The sequence below is a fragment of the Mesoplodon bidens genome, assembly GCF_964165515.1.
Source record: "Mesoplodon bidens genome assembly, chromosome: 2".
Taxonomy (NCBI): domain Eukaryota; kingdom Metazoa; phylum Chordata; class Mammalia; order Artiodactyla; family Ziphiidae; genus Mesoplodon; species Mesoplodon bidens.
Genome location: NC_138177.1, coordinates 79,580,871 through 79,603,330, shown reverse-complemented (window position 1 = coordinate 79,603,330; position 22,460 = coordinate 79,580,871). Strand labels below are relative to the sequence as shown.

At 42.3% G+C, this 22,460-nt stretch overlaps 1 protein-coding gene and 1 long non-coding RNA gene across 3 annotated transcripts in view; one reads left to right on the top strand and one right to left on the bottom strand.

Annotated features, from left to right (window-relative positions):
• PDE4DIP (phosphodiesterase 4D interacting protein) overlaps nt 1-7,133 on the top strand; it is a gene marked incomplete at both ends in the record, with an annotated part of 299,765 nt that extends 292,632 nt beyond the window's left edge. The window contains one exon of the mRNA XM_081219772.1: nt 7,058-7,133. Coding sequence (XP_081075898.1) covers nt 7,058-7,099 — 42 coding nt within the window. The remainder of the gene's footprint in view (nt 1-7,057) is intronic.
• A 1,413-nt stretch (nt 7,134-8,546) lies between these two features.
• Nucleotides 8,547-21,905, bottom strand: LOC308607746. 2 transcript variants are annotated; one of them, XR_014014040.1, is made up of 3 exons: nt 21,826-21,905; nt 21,424-21,506; nt 8,547-9,841 (listed from the first exon to the last, which is right to left on the bottom strand). It is a non-coding gene; the product is annotated as an uncharacterized lncRNA (long non-coding RNA). The 2 variants fall into 2 exon arrangements; XR_014014041.1 differs by lacking the exon at nt 21,826-21,905 and adding an exon at nt 21,644-21,762.
• Nucleotides 21,906-22,460: the final 555 nt, after the last annotated feature.

Sequence of the window (22,460 nt, the reverse complement as noted above, 5' to 3'; positions counted from 1 at the left end):
ATCATAAAGGCCATATATGACAAACCCACAGCAAACATCTTTCTCAATGGTGAAAACCTGAAAGCATTTCCTCTAAGATCAGGAACAAGACAAGGATGTCCACTCTCGCCACTGTTATTCAACATAGTTTTGGAAGTCCTTGCCATGGCAATCAGAGAAGAAAAAGCAATAAAAGGAATCCAAATTGGAAAAGAAGAAGTAAAACTGTCACTGTTTGCAGACGACACAATTCTACACATAGAAAATCCTAAAGATGCTGCCAGAAAACTCCTAGAGCTCATCAATGAATTTGGTAAATCTTCAGGATATAAAATTAACACACAGAAATCTCTTGCATTTCTATACACTCACAACAAAAGATCAGAAAGAGAAATTAAGGAAGCAATCCCATCTACCATCACATCAAAAAGAATAAAATACCTAGGTATAAACCTACCTAAGGAGGCAAAAGACCTGTACTCTGAAATCTATGACTCTGATGAAAGAAATCAAAGATGACACAAACAGATCAAAAGATATTCCATGTTCTTGGACTGGAAGAATCAATATTGTCTAAATTACTATACTACCCAAAGCAATCTGCAGATTTAATGCAATTGCTATCAAATTACCAATGCCATTTTTCACAGAATTAGAACAAAAATTTTTGTAATTTGTATGGAAACACAAAAGATCCCAAAAGCCAAAGCAATCTTGAGAAAGAAAAACAAAGCTGGAGAAATCGGGCTCCCCATCTTGAGGCTATAATACAAAGCTACAGTAATCAAAGCAGTATGGTACTGGCACAAAAACAGACTTATAGATCAATGGAACAGGGTAGAAATCCCACATATAAACCTATGCACCTGTGGTCAATTAATCAACAACAAAGGAGGCAAGCCTATACAATGGATAAAAGGTAGTTACTTCAATAAGTGATGCTAGGAAAACTGGACAGCTACATGTAAAAGAATGAAATTAGAACACTCCCTCACACCATACACAAAAATAAACTCAAGATAGATTAAAGACCTAAATGTAATACCAGACATTATAAAACTCTTAGAGGAAAACATAGGAAGAACACTCTTTGACATAAATCACAGCAAGATCTTTTTTGACCCACCTCCTAGAGTAATGAAAATAAAAACAAAAAGAAACAAATGTGACCTAATGAAACTTAAAAGTTTTGCACAGCAAAGGAAACCATAAACAAAACTAAAAGACAACCTTCAGAATGGGACAAAATATTTGCAAATGAAGAAACGGACAAGGGATTAATCTCCAAAATATAAAAACAACTTGTGCAGCTCAATATCAAAAAAACAAACAATGCAATCAATCAAAAAATGGATGGAAGGGGCTTCCCTGGTGGCGCAGTGATTGAGAGTCCGCCTGCCGATGCAGGGGATGCGGGTTCGTGCCCCGGTCCGGGAGGATCCCACATGCCGCGGAGCGGCTGGGCCCGTGAGCCGTGGCCGCTGAGCTTGCGCGTCCGGAGCCTGTGCTCCGCAACGGGAGAGGCCACAGCAGTGAGAGGCTCGCGTACCGCAAAAAAAAATAAATAAAAAAATAAAAAAAAAATGGATGGAAGACCTAAATAGACATTTCTCCAAAGAAGACATACAGATGGCCAAAAAACACATGAAAGGCTGCTCAATATCACTAATTATTAGAGAAATGCAAATCAAAACTACAATGAGGTATCACCTCACTCCCATTAGAATGGGCATCATCGGCAAATCTACAAACAATAAATGCTGGAGAGGGTGTGGAGAAAAGGGAACCCTCTTGCACTGTTGGTGGGAATGTAAATTGATACAGCCACTATGGAAAATGGTATGGAGGTTTCTTAAAAAACTAAAAACAGAATTACCGTGTGACCCAGCAATCCCACTACTGGGTATATACTCAGAGAAAACCATAATTCAAAAAGACACATGCACCCCAATATTCACTGCAGCACTATTTACAATAGCCAGGTCATGGAAGCAACCTAAATGTCCATTGACAGATGAATGGATAAAGAAGATGTGGTACATATATACAATGGAGTATTACTCGGCCATAAAAAGGAACAAAATTAGGTCATTTGTAGAGACGTGGATAGACCTAGAGACTGTCATACAGAGTGAAGTAAGTCAGAAAGAGAAAAACAAATATCGTATATTAATGGATATGTGTGGAATCCAGAAAAATGGTACAGATGAACAGGTTTGCAAGGCAGAAATAGAGACACAGATGTAGAGAATAAACATACAGATGTAGAGAATAAACGTATGGACACCAAGGTGGGAAAGTGGTGGGGTGCACTGATGGTGGTGGGATGAATTGGGAGATTGGGACTGACATATATACACTAATGTGTATAAAATAGATAACTAATAAGAACCTGCTGTATAAAAATAAATAAATAAAAGGAAAAGAAAAAGAAAAGATAATGATGGGAATACAATAAGAGACATTAACACCCCGCTGACATCAATGGACAGATCCTCCACACAGAAAAATCAATAAGGCAACAGAGATCCTAAATGACACAATAGAACACTTAGACTTAATTGAGATTTTCAGAAAATTACATCCAAAAAAAGCCCAGAATACACATTCTTTTCAAGTGCATATGGAACATTCTCTATGATTGACCACATACTAGGACACAAAACAATCCTCAACAAATTTATTAGGATAGAAATTATTTCAAGCATCTTTTCTGACCACAATGGGATGAAACTACAAACCAACCACAGAAAGAGAAATGAGAAAACGATTACATGGAGACTAAACAACATGGTGCTAAAAAAACCAATGGGTCAACAATGAAAGCAAAGAGGAAATTAAAAAAATACCTTGAGACAAATGACAATGAAAACACAACCATACAAAATCTATGGGATGCAGCAAAAGCAGTTCTTAGAGGAAAGTTCATAGCAATACAGGCCTTCCTCAAAAACAAGAAAAATCTGACATGAACAACCTAACCTAGCACCTAGAAGAATTAGAAAAAGAAGAACAAACAAAACCTAAGTTAGCAGAATGAAGGAAATAATAAAGATCAGAGAGGAAATAAATAAAATAGAGATTAAAAAGTAGAAAAAAATCAATAAAACCTAAACCTACTTCTTTGAAACCATAAACCAAATCAAACTTCTGGCCAGCCTTACCAAGAAGAAAAGAGAGAAGACCAAAATAAACAAATAAGAAAATAAGAGAAGAAAAACAACTGATACTGTGAAATATTGTAAAAGAGTACTGTGAACAATTATATACCAATAAATTGGACAACCTGGAATAAATGGACAAGTTTCCAAAAAACAGACAGCCCACCAAAACCAAATCAGGAAGAACAGATGATCTGAACAGACTGATTACTAGAAGTGAAATAGAATCTGTAATAATAATAATAATAATAAAACTCCCTGCCAACAAAAGTCCAGGACCAGATGGCTTCACTAAGGAATTCTTCCAAACATACAAAGAAGAAATTATACTGATCCTTCTCAAACTCTTCCAAAAGACTGAAGAGGAGGGAACACTCCCAAAATCATTCCATGAAGCCACCATTATCCTGACCCCAAAACCAGACAAAGACAATACCAAAAAAGAAAGTTACAGGTCAATATCTTTGATGAATATAGATGAAAAAATTCTCAATAAAATATTAGCAAACCAAATCCAACAACACATAGGAAAGATCATACACCATGATCAAGTTGGATTTATCCCAGGGACACAAGGATGGTTCAACATGTGCAATTCAGTCAATGTGATACATCACATCAACAAAAGAAAAGACAAATATCACATGATCATCTCAAAAGATTCAGAAAAAGCATTTGACAAAATTCATTCATGATAAAAACTCACTAAAGTGGGTACAGAGAGAACATATCTCAACATAATAAAAGCCATTTATGAGAAACCCACAGCCAACATAATATTCAATGGTAAAAACCTGAAAGCCTTCGCACTAAATTCCAGAATAAGACAAGGATGGTCACTCTCACCATTTCTATTCAATATAGTATTGGAATCCTAGCCACGGCAATCAGACAAGAAAAAGAAATAAAAGATATCCAAATTGGAAGAGAAAGGTGAAATTATCATTATATGACAGGTGACATAATACTGTATATAGAAAACCCTGAAGACTCCACAGAAAAACTATTAGAACTGATAAATGAATTCAGCAAGGTAGCAAGATACAAGATTAACATACAGATCTGTTGCACTTCTTTACACTAACATGAAATATTGGAAAAGGAAAGTAGAAAAACAATCCCTTTTAAAATCACATTTAAAAAACCTTAGGAATAAACCTGACCAAGGAAGTGAAAGACTCATATGCTGAGAACTATAGAACATTGATATAGGAAACTGAAGATAATTCAAAGAAATGGAAAGATATCCCATGCCCTGGCATTGGAAGAATTAATATTGTTAAAATGGCCATACCACCCAAAGCAAACTACACATTTAATGTGATCCATATCAAATTACCCATGACATTTTTCATTATAACAAGGACAAATAATCCTAAAATTTATATGGAACCACAAAAGACCCAGAACTGCCAAAGCAGTCATAAGGAAAAAGAACAAAGCTGGAGGCATAACACTCCCAGACTTCGGACAATACTACAAACCAAAATAAATCAAAACAGCATGCAACTGGCATAAAAACAGACATATGGAGCAGTGGGACAGAATAGAGAGCCCAGAAATAAACCCAAACCCCTACAATCAATTAATCTTCGACAAAGGAGGCTACAATATACAATGGAGAAAAGACACTCTCTTCATCAAATGGTATTAGGAAGGCTGGATAGCCACATGTAAATCAATGAAGTTAAAACACACCCTCACACCATACACAAAAATAAACTCAAAATGGCTTAAAGACTTAAATATAAGACATCGCACCATAAAACTCCAAGAAGAGAAGATAGGCAAAACATTCTCTGACATAAATCATACCAATGCTTTCATAGGTCAATCTCCCAAGGCAATAGAAATAAAAGCAAAAATAAACAAATGGGACCTAATCCAATTTATAAGTTTTTGCACAGCAAAGGAAACCATAAGCAAACCAAAAAGATAACCTATGGACTGGAAGAAAATATTTCCAAATGATGCAACTGACAAGGGCTTAATTTCCAAAATATATAAACAGCTCATAAAACTCAATAACAAAAAAAACCAAACAAAATGGGCAGAAGACCTAAATAGACATTTCTCCGAAGAAGACAAACAGATTGCTAATAGGCACATGAAAAGATGCTCAACATCACTAATTATTAGAGAAATGCAAATCAAAATTATAATGAGGTACCATCTCACACCAGTCAGGATGGCCATCATTAAAACGTCTACAAATAACAAATGCTGAAGAGGATGTGGAGAAAAGGGAACCCTCTCTCACTGTTGGTGGAAATGTAAGTTGGTGTGGCCACTATGGAAAACAGTAAGGAGGATCCTTAAAATACTAAAAACACTGTTACCATATGATCCAGTGACCCCACTCCCAGGAATATATCCAGAGAAAACTATAATTTGAAAACATACATGCACCCTAAGGTTCACAGCAGTACTATTTACAATAGCTAAGACATGGAAGCAACCTAAAGGTGCATCAACAGATGAATGGATAAAGAAGCTGTGGTAGATATACACAATGGAATATTACTCAGCCATAAAAAAGAATGAAATAATGCCATTTGCAGCAACATGGATGGACCTAGAGATTATCATAATAAATGAAGTAAGTCAGAAAGGGAAAGACAAATATCATATGATATCACTTATATATGGAGTCTAAAATATGACACAAATTAACTTATTTACAAAAGAGAAATAGGCTCATGGACATAGAAAACAAACTTATGGTTACCAAAGGGGAAAGGGGGTGGGGGATGGATAAATTAGGCATTTGGGATTAGCAGATACAAACTATAAATATAGCAGAAAAATAGATAAAAAATAAGGTCTTACTGTATAGTACAGGGAACACTATTCAATCTCCTGTTATAAACCATAATTGAAAAGAATATGAAAAAGAATATATATCACTGAATCACTGTGCTGTACACCAAAAACTAACATAACATTGTATGTCAACTATACTTCGATTAAAAATAAAAGAAAAAAAAATCAGAAAATAAAACTTTTACCTTGGACTTTAAAGCTTTGCCATAAGCTATTGAGCATATTCCTAAGAATGTTCCTAAATGTTCCTCAGAGAATGTGGAGCCCACAGTGTGAAAAGGGGATGGGCCATGAATTTTTTTTTTTTTTGTAATTCCTTACGTTTTCCTCTGATGATTCCTTTCTTTCCTGAGCCTTTTTAGAAGAACACTCACAACATTGCCTCTATAAAGACTTATTCCTCTCCCAGCAAAGGTCACCCAACAACCTCTCATACTCACTGGCTGCACCAGTTTGGAAGTTTCCTCTCTACTTCCCCTAGGCCACTGGAAAGGCCCAAAGCCTGGGATCTAATCCCAGGCTTGTCACTAAGTGGCTGTGTGGCTTTGGCTGGCTGCAGTCTCTGTGAGCCTGCTGACCCTCATCTGTAAGAGGGGGCACTAGAGTTAGATGATCTCTGAGGTCCCTGCTGACCTGGCCCCTCCCCCTCCTCATCAAGTAAACAGAACATAAACTTTAATAGGAGGACATCCCTGCAAAATGTTCTCTTCTTCCTACAACAGGCTGCTTCTATATATGCCTGTTTCATACTAAGCATTTCTTTTCCTGGGAAATCACAAAAGCCATCCTTTTCCTCCAAAGTGAATTGGAGAGTGAACTGGCCTCTGAAGAGGGAGTGGTAGGATCCAGCCACCTGGTGTGCAGTGGCTTTGAGCAGAGATATGACCACGGGAGGTGGTGGGAAGCTTTTCCTCCAACCTGGTGGCCCCAGTTGCTCCTCCAGACCTCATTGCGTCCCCTCAGCTCATCCTTGTGACAGGCTCTCACCGTGCTCCTGGCTTCGGTCACCACTCAGCACTCTCTCCAGCCTCAGTTAGCCACCAGCAGGGCCTGATAATGGACTCTTACTTTGACTGTGGTATTTTGGCCTCCAGGTAAAATCCCTAAGGGCTCTGCCATGCACTCCAGTCCTGTGACCCTTGCCTTCCAGGAGCCATGCAAGAAGCGAAGCCACCAGAGGTCCTTAAAACAGCAGGAAGGGTGGGCCTGCCCCCCTTCTTCACAGCTGTCTGCTGAGGAGGATCTGGGCCCCACTCCTCCACACCTGCTACAGGGTCTGGAAGGAGTCAGAGATGTGGCCTGGTGGGGCAGGGCGAAAGGCAGAGAGCCTCTCTTGCAGTTGAGGAATAACCAGCCAAGGTCCACCGGGCCCAGCACTAAACAAAACAGGCATAGTTTGTAGAGGACCTTGTGGCACTGCTTCTGAACGCCCCAGGGGCTTGGGAACCAGCAACAGCACATTTCTCGCCTCATCCTCCGAGGGTCAACTCAGGGGAAATAGGACCTGCTTCTTAGCAATGGAGCATGTGGTCCCCATGCTGGAGTTCCACGGAAGATCTAAAAGCTCAGGACTGAGCAGCGGTGCCCTGCAGGACAGTGTTGGCAGGGGCCCGATGACCTGACCCAGGGCCAGTGCAGTGGGTCACGGTCAGGCTGGGTGTTGGTCTACACTGCAGCACCTGAGTTCTTTGAATCCACGTAGTGAGAGCAGTGATTCCCAGATGCCATCTCATGCTTAGCCTAGACCTCCTATTTCTATTCTTTTTTGATCTCCAAAATGTGTACTGACGTCTCTCTAAGTATGCTGTCTTGTTTTGTCATCCTAACTTCACTCTGTGATTTGGGGACTAATGGCCACACCAAGCTCATTGGAAGTCTTGTGTAAAGCAAACCAGTGATCATTTTTAAGTGACATGTGTGAGGTCCCCAGTTGTGCTAAAGCCTAATCTGTGTCTTCACAGTGCTTAGAATGTGCTTATGTGTGTATAAATGTATAATATATATTTATATGTGTTGCTACAGTGATATGTTAAAGGCCAACATAACTGACAGAGAGGGTCAGTGTGAGGAAATGAAAGTCTTTCTGGTGGCTATTGAAGGGAAATGTATATAAAGAAATAAAAAGTTTTCACTGCTTGTTTTGTTTCCCATTTCTGAACCAGTCCTTAGACTGAGCAGGTGAGAATAGGAAAGACAAACTGTCACGAAGAGCTCACCTCACTGTCTAATGCTTGAAGTCTAAGTTTAAAAGAATGATTTACTCTCCCGTCATTTTGTAAAAATCTCCAGTCTAAAAATATAAAAGGGTAGTTCTTACATTTAGAGTGCCTTAGAATCAGCTGTGGAGATTATAGAAGCTACTTCCTGGGCTCTAATCCCAAGAGATTTCATTGGCGTAGGGCCCTAGAATCTACATATTTCACATAAACACAAGCAGATGTTTCTGATGCAGGTGGGCTACAGATCACAGTTTAAAACACATTGCTCAATAACACTGAATCAAAATTATAAATACATTTCTTTTCCTTTAATTAAGAAGCTTTAATTGAAAAGTGTTTAAGTCACACCATAAATGTTGACATAACGAACTTAAGATCTTCCTTTGGGAAAAGACCTTATGCATTTTGCATTCCAGAATTAAAATAAAGCTATCATTCCACAATTATACCCTAGAGGTAATAATAAATTAAAACAACAACACAAGCAAAAAATTCAACCATGATCACAACCACCACCAACAATAACAAACATATCCATCAACAGACTCAGGTCTGAGATAGAGACATGCCCCACTTTCATAGTAGATGGAGTGACCTCAACTTCTGCTTTTACACTTGGTTGTTTAAGCATTTTCCATGAGTGCCTTTGGCTGTCAATAAAGAGGAACTCACTGACAGAATCAGCAGAATGGATGAAAAGTCGGCCAAACTATGAAGTATTACTTAAAGACAAAGTAGGAAAATTTGAGGGCCTCGTGCTCTGCAGTTATTCAAGCATCCCAGCAATTCTTCCTAAATCCAATGGAGAACTCAAATATTGCTTCTAAGAACTTCATTTTATGGACATAACATTTATGGAAGCAACAACATGAATCATACAGATCTCAGAGCTGGTCAGGATCAAGTCACAAATTACTTACGGGGAAAATTCCCAATAGCCATTCTTGTGTTTCACCCTTTGAAATGTAGTTCTTTACCCTATTAAAAAAGTTGCCAAAAATATATCTTTGGAATGGAAGATTCTCCAATATTTAACTTTTCATAAATTACATTCTTTTCCTCTATATGTCAGAAACAGAACTCATTCTTAAAACTAAAATCAACCTGCATGACCACCAATGTCTTCCAATTTGCCATAATTCAAATGAGAGCCATGTTGGGTCCTGTGCAGGAAATAGGGTGAGAGCCCTTTAGGAAAAAAATGGAAAGGAAGAAAGACGGCAGGTACCTAATGTAATGCTTCAAACATGTACAAACATCTCTTTTTAAAATAAATTTTACTTATTTATTTATTTTACTTATTTATTTTTGGCTGTGTTGCGTCTCCGTTGCTGCGCGCAGTCTTTCTCTAGTTGCGGTGAGCGGGGGCTACTCTTCATTGCGGTGCGAGGATTTCTCATTGTGGTGGCTTCTCTTGTTGCAAAGCATGGGCTCTAGGCACACGGGCTTCAGTAGTTGTGGCTTGCGGGCTCTATAGCACAGGCTCACTGGTTGTGGCACACGAACTTAGTTGCTCCGCGGCATGTGGGATCTTCCCAGACCAGGGCTCGAACTCGTGTCCCCTGCATTGGCAGGCAGATTCTTAACCACTGTGCCACCAGGGAAGCCCAAACATGTACAAATATCTCTTGATCTGTCAACCTAAGACAGGCAAACAACCTGCAGAATTTATACAGGGTTAATTATATCCCCCCAGATCTTATTACTGCTAAAGTGAATATGCTAGACACTTACTGAATTGGTTTTCTATTTCTGCTGTAACAAGTGACCATAACTTTAGTGTCTTAAAAGAACACATTTTTATTATATTACACTTCTGTAGGTTAGGAGTCCAACAAAGATCTCACTGGACTAAAATCAAGGGGTCAACAGAACTGCCTTACCTTCTGGAGGCTGTAAGGGATAATCTCTTTCCTTACTTTCCTAAAAAGTTTTTAGAGGTCTCCCACATTCCTTGGCTTTTGACCCCTTCCTACAACTTCAAAACCAGAACAGCAGGTAGAGTCCTTCTAATTTCACACCATTTTGATCTTTTCTGCCTCTCAATTCTAAGGCCCCATGTAATTTCATGGGGCCCACCTGAATGGTCCAAGATAATCTCATCACAAGGTCTTTACCCTGATCACATCTGCAAAGTTGCCTTTCCTATGTGGTGTAATATAAGAACAGGTGGGGGAATTACAGCAGGCACATACTGGGGGAGACAGTATTATTCTGCTGGTCACAAAACTATTAACTCAGATGCCAACTAATATTGGAACTATGAAAAAAAAGAACTTCTCTAATTTCAACAAAGTTTAGTTAAAATAAGACACTACAATCTAGACCAGTGAATCAAGATAAAGTCAGCTTAGAACCCTAGAAGTGCTTCACTGCTGTCCATAAAATTGCACAAGTACTAGTCTCTTTAGATCTTTTTTTTTTTCCAAAATGTGGCCTTTTCCCCCCTCCAAGGCTGACTCTGATGGTAGAAATCTCATCCGAGACAAAGAGTGCGTGGTGGAGGAGGTGAAGGTGGTGGTGGAGTCGGTGCACCTGGGACCCCACTAACTTCTAACTATGAACTTTCAGCTGGTCTCTGTGGAACAGATGGGAGGGCTTTCTCAGACCTTCCCTTGCATGAACAGCAGGATCCTTGTGCGCCTTAGCCAGGCGGCCAGGAAGGGGAGCCACAGTCCTTCCCTTGGAACTTGCCTTGTAAAGAAGGCAGGCACCAAGATATTAACTTGTCTGGAACCTTGTGGACCAGATGTCAGCAATCCATGTCCAGAGGTTCCCGACTTTTGGTCACACATCCCCGGGGTCGGCCTAAGGCCCGTGCTGCCTGGGTTGGCTGTGGAGGATGAGCTCCTCAGGCAGAGCCATCTTGCTCTGTCTCCTCCAAACCAGGTTCTGACCAGAGAGCAATGTGTTCGTGTTTCTCAGGCTGGTGGAAAATACTCCCTCATCGTCCTCTCAGACTGGGGCAGCCCCTTCCCATGTTGGCCTGCTCTGGGTGGGGGAAGGGATGGAAGGATGGGAGCAAGAGGGGCAGGGACAAGGAGGAGGAGTGGGAACAAAAAAGCCTGGGGAGAAGATAGGGGAGGATGGCGAGGAAGGGGAAGGCGGAAGCTGAGGAAGAATAAGAAGGACGATGACCAGAGCGTGAATGCCATGGAGGCTCTAGCCTCTGGTCCCAGAATGGCAGCTGCCCTCTCTTGAACTTCCCCTGACCTCATGCTGGACACACACACACCCCAGCCTCCTCTCTCATCCTCCAGACTTCTTTATTCCCACAAGAGCAGCCTCTCAGCCCCTGCCCCCTCCCATGCCCTGATTCTGGGGATTCTTTCCTTTTTCCCTAGGTTTCCCCAGAGCTAGGCACAGATTCCTCAACAGCAGCCAAACCCTGGTCTGTGGTTCTGGAGAGTCCAAAGCACGGAAATCTCTCATGAGAAAAGGAAATGCAGGCCACATGGGGTCATGGGGTCACTCTGCAGAATCTCAGTCCAGCTGTCCAAGTCAGGCTAGGTTGAAATTTGGGAGGATGTCAAACTCGTTCAAAAGAAACTCTAAGAAGACCCTTGGTGCAGGTCATTGCTACATGTAGCAAATTATGCTATTGAAATCCTAAACCAGGTGATCAATTCTCATTCCAAAGTCATGGATCAGCCTTAAGAAGGGCAAAGCAGGTGGTGAGTGCTAATTACAGGAAATGAACAAAACTGGGGCAGATCCCAGAAAGGACCACGTAGGAGAAGCTGCTTAGGCCAATGGCTAAGTAACAATCTGTATTAGTCAGCCTGGGTTTCCAGAAAAAAATACTATAGACAGGGTGGCTTAACCAGAAATCTGTTTTCACACATTCTGGAGACTGGAAGTCCAAGATCAAGATTCGAAGTTCCGAGAAATACAGCTACACGTGGAACAACTCCTACAGAACATCTACTGTACGCTGGCAGAAGACCTCAGACCTCCCAAAAGGCAAGAAACTCCCCATGTACCTGGGTAGGGCAAAGCAGAGAGATTCCCGCACAGAGGATCGGTGCCAACTGGCACTCACCAGCCCGAGAGGCTTGTGTGCTCGCCCACCGGGGCGGGCGGCGCTGGGAGCTGGGGCTTGGGCTTCAGTCGGAGCGCAGGGAGAGGACTGGGGTTGGCGGCGTGAACACAGCCTGAAGGGGCTAATGCGCCACAGCTAGCCGGGAGGGAGTCCAGGAAAAAGTTTGGACCTGCCGAAGAGGCAAGAGACTTTTTCTTCCCTCTTTGTTTCCAGGTGCACGAGGAGAGGGGATTAAGAGCGCTGCTTAAAGGAGCTCCAGAGACGGGCGCGAGCCGCAGCTGAAAGCGCGGACCCCAGAGACGGGCGTGGGATGCTGGGGCTGCTGCCGCCGCCGCAAGGCCTGTGTGCGAGCGCAGGTCACTGTCCACGCCCCCCTTCCGGGGAGCCTGTGCAGCCGGTCACTGCCAGGGTCCCGGGATCCAGGGACGGCTTCCCTGGGAGAACACACGGCGAGCCTCGGGCTGGTGCAACGTCACGCCGGCCTCTGCCGCTGCAGGCTACACCCACACTCGGTGCCCCTCCCTGCCCCTCCCTGCCCCCCGGCCTGAGTGAGCCAGAGTCCCCGAAGCGGCTGCTCCTTTAACCCTGTTCTGTCTGAGCGAAGAACAGACGCCCTCCGGCGACCTACATGGAGAGGTGGGGCCAAATCCAAAGCTGAGACCCGGGAGCTGTGAGAACAAAGAAGAGAAAGGGAAATCTCTCTCAGCAGCCTCAGAAGCAGCGGATTAAAGCTCCACAATCAATTTGATGTACCCTGCATCTGTGGAATACATGAATGGACAACGAATCATCCCAAATTGAGGAGCCAGGAGTCAGTGCTGTGCCTCTGAGGTGGGAGAGCCAACTTCAGGACACTGGTCCACAAGAGACCTCCCAGCTCCACATAATATCAAACGGCGAAAATCTTCCAGAGATCTCCATCTCAACACCAGCACCCAGCTTCACTCAACGACCAGCAAGCGACAGTGCTGGACACCCTATGCCAAACAACTAGCAAGACAGGAACACAATGCCACCCATTAGCAGAGAGGCTGCGTAAAATCATAAAAAGTCCACAGACACCCCAAAATACACCACCAGACGTGGACCTGTCCACCAGAAAGACAAGATCCAGCCTCATCCACCAGAACACAGGCACTAGTCCCCTCCACCAGGAAGCCTACACAACCAACTGAACCAACCTTAGCCACTGGGGACAGACACCAAAAACAACGGGAACTACGAACCTGCAGCCTGCAAAAAGGAGACCCCAAACACAGTAACATAAGCAAAATGAGAAGACAGAAAAACACACAGCAGGAGAAGGAGCAAGATAAAAACCCACCAGACCTAACAAATGAAGAGGAAATAGGCAGTCTACCTGAAAAAAAATTCAGAATAATGATAGTAAAGATGATCCAAGATTCTATTTCCAAGATCCAAAATCTTGGAAATAGAATAGACAAAATGCAAGAAACAGTTAACAAGGACCTAGAAGAACTAAAGATGAATCAAGCATCGATTAAAAAACACAATAAATGAAATGAAAAATACTCTAGATGGGATCAATAGCAGAATAACTGACACAGAAGAACGGATAAGTGAGGTGGAAGATAAAATAGTGGAAATAACTGCTGCAGAGCAAAATAAAGAAAAAAGAATGAAAAGAATTGAGGACAGTCTCAGAGACCTCTGGGACAACATTAAATGCACCAACATTCGAATTATAGGGTTTCCAGAAGAAGAAGAGAAAAAGAAAGGGACTGAGAAAATATTTGAAGAGATTATAGTTGAAAACTTCCCTAATATGGGAAAGGAAATAGTTAATCAAGTCCAGGAGGCACAGAGAGTCCCATACAGAATAAATCCAAGGAGAAATACGCCAAGACACATATTAATCAAACTGTCAAAAATTAAACACAAAGAAATCATATTAAAAGCAGCAAGGGAAAAACAACAAATAACACACAAGGGAATCCCCATCAGGTTAAGAGCTGATCTCTCAGCAGAAACTCTACAAGCCAGAAGGGAGTGGCAGGACATAATTAAAGTGATGAAGGAAAGAAACCTGCAACCAAGATTACTCTACCCAGCAAGGATCTCATTCAGATTTGATGGAGAAATTAAAACCTTTACAGACAAGCAAACGCTGAGAGAGTTCAGCACCACCAAACCAGCTTTACAACAAATGCTAAAGGAACTTCTCTAGGCAAGAAACACAACAGAAGGAAAATACCTACAATAACGAACCCAAAACAGTTAAGGAAATGGGAATAGGAACATACAAATCAATAATTACCTTAAATGTAAATGGACTAAATGCTCCCACCAAAAGACACAGAGTGGCTGAATGGATACAAAAACAAGACCCATATATATGCTGTCTACAAGAGACCCACTTCAGACCTAGAGACACATACAGATTGAAAGTAAGGGGATGGAAAAAGATATTCCATGCAAATGGAAATCAAAAGAAAGCTGGAGTAGCAATTCTTATATCAGACAAAATAGACTTTAAAATAAAGACTATTAGAAGAGACAAAGAAGGACACTACATAACGATAAAGGGATCTATCCAAGAAGAAGATATAACAATTGTAAATATTTATGCACCCAACATAGGAGCACCTCAATACATAAGGCAAATACCAACAGCCATAAAAGGGGAAATTGACAGTAACACAATCATAGTAGGGGACTTTAACACCCCACTTTCACCAATGGACAGATCATCCAAAATGAAAATAAATAAGGAAACACAAGCTTTAAATGATACATTAAACAAGATGGACTTAGTTGATATTTATAGGACATTCCATCCAAAAACAACAGAATACACATTTTTCTCAAGTGCTCATGGAACATTCTCCAGGATAGATCATATCTTGGGTCACAAATCAAGCCTTGGTAAATTTAAGAAAATTGAAATCTTATCAAGTATCTTTTCCAACCACAATGCTATGGGACTAGACATCAATGACAGGAAAAGATCTGTAAAAAATACAAACACATGGAGGCTAAACAATACACTACTCAATAACGAAGTGATCACTGAAGAAATCAAAGAGGAAATTAAAAAATACCTAGAAACAAATGACAATGGAGACACGACGACCCAAAACCTATAGGATGCAGCAAAAGCAGTTCTAAGGGGGAAGTTTATAGCAATACAATCCCACCTTAAGAAACAGGAAACATTTCGAGTAAACAACCTGACCCTGCACCTAAAGCAATTAAAGAAAGAAGAACAAAAAACCCCCAAAGTTAGCAGAAGGAAAGAAATCATAAAGATCAGATCAGAAATAAATGAAAAAGAAATGAAGGAAACGATAGCAAAGATCAACCAAACTAAAAGCTGGTTCTTTGAGAAGATAAACAAAATTGACAAACCATTAGCTAGACTCATCAAGAAAAGAAGGGAGAAGACTCAAATCAATAGAATTAGAAATGAAAAAGGAGAAGTAACAACTGACACTGCAGAAATACAAAAGATCATGAGAGATTACTACAAGAAACTCTATGCCAATAAAATGGACAACCTGGAAGAAATGGACAAATTCTTAGAAATGCACAACCTGCCAAGACTGAATCAGGAAGAAATAGAAAATATGAATAGACCAATCACAAGCACTGAAATTGAAACTGTGATTAAAAATCTTCCAACAAACAAAAACCCAGGACCAGATGGCTTCACAGGCGAATTCTATCAAACGTTTAGAGAAGAGCTAACACCTATCCTTCTCATACTCTTCCAAAATATAGCAGAGGGAGGAACATTCCCAAACTCATTCTACGAGGCCACCAAAACCAGGCAAGGATGTCACAAAGAAAGAAAACTACAGGCCAATATCACTGATGAACATAGATGCAAAAATCCTCAACAAAATACTAGCAAACAGAATCCAACAGCACATTAAAAGGATCATACACCATGATCAAGTGGAGTTTATTCCAGGAATGCAAGGATTCTTCAATATACGCAAATCAATCAATGTGATACACCATATTAACAAGTTGAAGGAGAAAAACCATATGATCATCTCAATAGATGCAGAGAAAGCTTTCGACAAAATTCAACACCCATTTATGATAAAAACCCTGCAGAAAGTCGGCATAGAGGGAACTTTCCTCAACATAATAGAGGCCATATATGACAAACCCACAGCCAACATTGTCCTCAATGGTGAAAAACTGAAACCATTTCCACTAAGATCAGGAACAATACAAGGCTGCCGACTCTCACCACTCTTATTCAACCTAGTTTTGGAAGTTTTAGCCATAGCAATCAGAGAAGAAAAGGAAATAAAAGGAATCCAAATTGGAAAAGAAGAAGTAAAGCTGTCACTGTTTGCAGATGACATGATACTGTACATAGAAAATCCTAAAGATGCTACCAGAAAACTACTAGAGTTAATCAATGAATTTGGTAAAGTAGCAGGATACAAAATTAATGCACAGAAATCTCTGGCATTCCTGTACACTAATGATGAAAAATCTGAAAGTGAAATCAAGAAAACACTCCCATTTACCATTGCAACAAAAAGAATAAAATATCTAGGAATAAACCTACCTAAGGAGACAAAAGACCTTTATGCAGAAAATTATAAGACACTGATGAAAGAAATTAAAGATGATACAAATAGATGGAGAGATATACCATGCTCCTGGATTGGAAGAATCAATATTGTGAAAATGACTCTACTACCCAAAGCAATCTACAGATTCAATGCAATCCCTATCAAACGACCACTGGCATTTTTCACAGAACTAGAACAAAAAATTTCAAAATTTGTTTGGAAAAACAAAAGACCCCAAATAGCCAAAGCAATCTTGAGAATGAAAAACAGAGCTGCAGGAATTAGGCTCCCTGACTTCAGACTATACTACAAAGCTACAGTAATCAAGACAGTGTGGTACTGGCACAAAAACAGAAAGATAGATCAATGGAACAGGATAGAAAGCCCAGAGATAAACCCACGCACATATGGTCAACTTATCTTTGATAAAGGAGGCAGGAATGTACAGTGGAGAAAGGACAGCCTCTTCAATAAGTGGTGCTGGGAAAACTGGACAGGGACATGTAAAAGTTTGAGATTAGATCATTCCCTAACACCATACACAAAAATAAGCTCAAAATGGATTAAAGACCTAAATGTAAGGCCAGAAACTATCAAACTCTTAGAGGAAAACATAGGCAGAACACTCTATGACATAAATCACAGCAAGATCCTTTTGGACCCACCTCCTAGAGAAATGGAAATAAAAACAAAGATAAATAAGTGGGACCTAATGAAACTTTAAAGCTTTTGCACAGCAAAGGAAACCATAAACAAGACCAAAAGACAACCCTCAGAATGGGAGAAAATATTTGCAAATGAAGCAACTGACAAAGGATTAATCTCCAAAATTTATAAGCAGCTCATGCAGCTCAATAGCAAAAAAACAAACAACCCAATCCAAAAATGGGCAGAAGACTTAAATAGGCATTTCTCCAAAGAAGATATACAGACTGCCAACAAACACATGAAAGAATGCTCAAGATCGTTCATCATTAGAGAAATGCAAATCAAAACTACAATGAGGGCTTCCCTGGTGGCGCAGTGGTTGAGAGTCCACCTGCCAATGCAGGAGACACGGGTTCGTGCCCCAGTCCGGGAAGATCCCACATGCCGCAGAGCGGCTGGGCCCGTGAGCCATGGCTGCTGAGCCTGCGCGTCCGGAGCCTGTGCTCCGCAACGGGAGAGGCCACAACAGTGAGAGGCCCGCATACCGCAAAAAAAAAAAAAAAAAAAAAAAAAAAACTACAATGAGATATCATCTCACACCAGTCAGAATGGCCATCATCAAGCAATCTAGAAACAATAAATGCCGGAGAGGGTGTGGAGAAAAGGGAACACTCTTGCACTGCTGGTGGGAATGTGAATTGGTACAGCCACTATGGAGAACAGTATGGAGGTTCCTTAAAAAACTAAAAATAGGGCTTCCCTGGTGGCGCAGTGGTTGAGAGTCCGCCTGCCGATGCAGGGGACACGGGTTCGTGCCCCGGTCTGGGAAGATCCCACATGCCGCAGAGCGGCTAGGCCCGTGAGCCATGGCTGCTGAGCCTGTGCGTCCGGAGCCTGTGCTCCGCAAGGGGAGAGGCCACAACAGTGAGAGGCCCGCCTACCGCAAAAAAAAAAAAAAAAAAAAAAAAACTAAAAATAGAATTACCATATGACCCAGCAACCCCACTACTAGGCATATACCCTGAGAAAACCATAATTCAAAAAGAGACATGTACCAAAATGTTCATTGCAGCTCTATTCACAATAAGCCCGGAGATGGAAACAACCTAAGTGTCCGTCATCGGATGAATGGATAAAGAAGATGTGGCACATATATACAATGGAATATTACTCAGCCATAAAAAGAAACGAAACTGAGCTATTTGTAATGAGGTGGATAGACCTAGAGTCTGTCACACAGAGTGAAGTAAGTCAGAAAGAGAAAGACAAATACCGTATGCTAACACATATATATGGAATTTAAGAAAAAAAAAATGTCATGAAGAACCTAGGGGTAAAACAGGAATAAAGACACAGACCTACTTGAGAATGGACTTGAGGATATGGGGAGGGGGAAGGGTAACCTGTGACAAAACGAAAGAGAGGCATGGACATATATACACTACCAAACGTAAGGTAGATAGATAGTGGGAAGCAGCCGCATAGCACAGGGAGATCAGCTCGGTGCTTTGTGACCACCTGGAGGGGTGGGATAGGGAGGGTGGGAGGGAGGGAGAGAAAAAAAAAAAAAGATTCGAAGTTCCTGCCAATTCACTTTATGCTGCAAGCTCTCTTCCTGGCTTGTAAATAGCAGATGCCTCGCTGGGTCCTCACATGGCCTTTTCCCCTTGCTTGAGCTGGGATAGGGCAGGGGTCCAAGCTCTGTTCATTTAAGGACATTAATCCTGTCAGATCAGGGCTCCAAGCTTATGACCTCATTTAATCTTAATTACTTCCTTAAAGATCCCTTCTCCAAATACAGCCCCACAGGGATTAGGGTTCAAGATATGAATTTGGGGGGCGGGTGGTGGAATACATACACTCAGTTCCTAACACTGTCCCCAGCCTCCTCCTATGAAGCTGTTTGCAGCTCTCAGCTCTGGTCCCTGGGAACTTCCCAGGCACTGGGGCCTCAGATTCCTCTCCCCACAGGCTTTCTCCTTCTCTCTCTCTGACTCAAATGCCTCAACACGGGGCACAGCTGTTGACTGGCTGACACTCAAAGGCAGTGGACTGAGTTGCTTTCACCTGGCTGACTTTCAGAAGAGAGGGGCCACCACTGACTGATATGTTTGCAGAAATGTGTTCACTGAGGAGACTGGCTGTGGTGGCAGAATAATGCTTCTCCAAAGATGTCCACATCCTGGTCCCTGGAATTTGTGAACATGTTACTTGACATGGCAAAAGAGACTTTGCAGGTGTGATTAAATTAAGGACTTGAGATAGGGAGATTACCCTGGAGGGTCCAATGGAATCACAAGGGTCCATATAAGTGAAAGAGGGAGGAAGATTTGGTGTCAGAATAATGCATTGTGAGAATAACCTGATCAGCCGTGACTGGCTATGAAGATGGAAGGGGGCTGTGAGAGTAGAATGTGGGCATCTTCAAGAGGCTGGAAAAGGCAAAGAAAGAGATTCTCCCCTAGAGCCTCCAGAAAGAACCTCACCTCCACTGTCAGATTGATTTTAGCCCAGTGAGATGCATCTTGGACTTCTGATCTCCAGAACCATATGATAATAAATGTGTGTTGTTTTAAGCCACTAAGTGTGTGGTAATGTGTTACAATAGCAACAGGAAACTCCTACAGTGGACACTGGTAGATAGAGAGGATTTAAAAGCCAGTTCTGGGGCTTCCCTGGTGGCGTGGTGGTTGAGAGTCCGCCTGCCGATGCAGGGGACACGGGTTCGTGCCCCGGTCCGGGAAGGTCCGGCATGCCGCGGAGCAGCTGGGCCCGTGAGCCATGGCAGCTGAGCCTGCGCTCCGCAACAGGAGAGGCCACAACAGTGAGAGGCCCGCGTACCACAAAAAAAAGAAAAAAAACAAAACAAAAAACAGTTCTGGTGGCTATTTGTTACCATGGCTTTAGAACAATTATTCTATCCCCAGAAATGTGAACTTTCAAAGTTTTCAATTCTCAGTGTAGATAATGTAAATAATACTGAGTGATGTACCAACCATCACCATATAAGGAGTCGAAACCCTCACCTTGTGCTCAGGGTAAACGTCTAACACCATCCAAAATAGGGTGTGCACGGGTGTATGTTTGGGACAGGGTAGCAGGAGCTTCAGAACTGGATTTATAATGCTCCCCACAGGGCTGACCGCAGGGTGTTGGGCACAGGAGGGTCTTTTGTCATATCTAGGCCATCTAGTATCTGAGCCCCCTTTGTTTGTATGAGAAACTTCCCACATTCTGAAACTTTTAAGGATCACGCATTCGCTGTCTTAGTTTTCCTAGGGGCTAAGATGTGGGTCTATTACCAAGAGCTGGCAAATCCCCATCAGCAACAACTACTCCAGCATTTGACAGGAGTTGAGAGACACAAGGAGTAGGCCCCGGGGAAATTTTTTCTGTCCCCTGCAACCGAAGAATCTCCCCACCTCAAGATCCATAGTTTAACACCGACCAGGTGCAGCAGAAGCCATGGAGCCATTGGCAGTGTCTAGTGTCCAGGGCCAGTAGTGTCACCTGTGCAAAGCTACAGGGTCTGTCACTCAGCAGGAGGCACTTGTGTCCTTTCCATTTGGTCTGTGTGCTCCCTTCCATTGGCCTTCTTTATTCCTCCCTGTTTGTATAGCCTGGTTCTCCAGTTTGCTGGAGATTCTCTGAGCTATTACTATCCCTGGAATAAAGTATGTTTCAGATAAAACGAGCCAGAGTTTATTTCTGATGGCTGCAGAGAGAGAAAGGAGGGAAAAGAGGGAACGCAGGGGGAAAGAAAGAAAGCTTCTTCCTGGAAGTTGGCTGGGTGCTGAGTTCCTTTGCTGTCAGCTCCAGGATTCTCCAGAAGAGTCAGCTTCCCCCTTAAGCCAAAGGCACCCTCAAGAATCAAGTTACGCCACTCCTTGCTCTCTGGTCTGAAAACACAAGTTGACTGCTTTCGGCAGTCTCCCCGCTCCCCGCCCTCAGGTCTAACCCAGTCTTACCCAGGAAGAGAAAACAAACAAACAAACCTCACGCTTCAAGCAAACACGTCATCTTTCTATCCCTTATCTTGGTCATCAGCTTCTTTTTCAGAATCTTCATTTCTTGTATTCTGTATGGTGGGGAAAGGAAAAACATGGTCCCTGGGATACCAAGAGAATGAAGTAGGAAGGAAGTGCACAGAAAATACACCGAGTAGCACTCTGAGACGTAACCCTGAATCTGTATGTTTATACACAAGACACATACATAAATATATACTTGTATCCATTGTTTTACAATTTCTTTACTACTTAAAAAATTTTTGGATCAGCGTAACACACGATCCCAGAATTCCTTTCCCCGGCGTGTAAAGCAAGACAAAAGGTAAGAATTCGAGGAGGCTGGCAAAATCCACCGGTATCTCAGATAAAGGGTAAGAGGCGTATTACCTCGGCTTGGTGGGCTCCCGAAGTGGGCGGGCATGATGATGTCACTTCCCCTTCAGCAGCCGGCCCGCCCATTGGTCATCTCGGCAGGGCGGGGACAGGGCGGGGGTTGGAGGAGAGGAGCCGCCTTAGAGGTCAGGAATGGGGCTTGGTTTATGTAAATCTTGCAGCGTAGGGATACAATTCCCCGCGAGCCACTTCCCGGGCTGTGGAAATTTTCCGTAGAAGTTGTTTGGATTTTGTTAGCAGAGTCGTTAGGAGGGGCTGGGAGGCGTGGAAGGGGAGGGGCTGCGGAGGGTGGGTGGTGAGCGTGTGTGTACAGTGTAGGAGTCTAAGGCTGTACCGGGGCGCGGGAGAAAGCAGTTCATACTTACCTGGCAGGGGAGATACCATGATCATGAAGGTGGTTTTCCCAGGATGAGGCTCACTCATTGCACTGCGAGTGTGCTGACGCCTGCGATTTCCCCAAATGCGGGAAACTCGACTGCATAATTTGTGGTAGTGGGGGACTGCGTGCGCGCTTTCCCCCAGCAATTGGTGTTTAATAAAAGAATGATCTATTGAACTGAGAACAAAGCGTGAACAAGTTTGAGCTATCTTGCAGCACAGTAATTAAAAATCTATTTATTGATATGGCA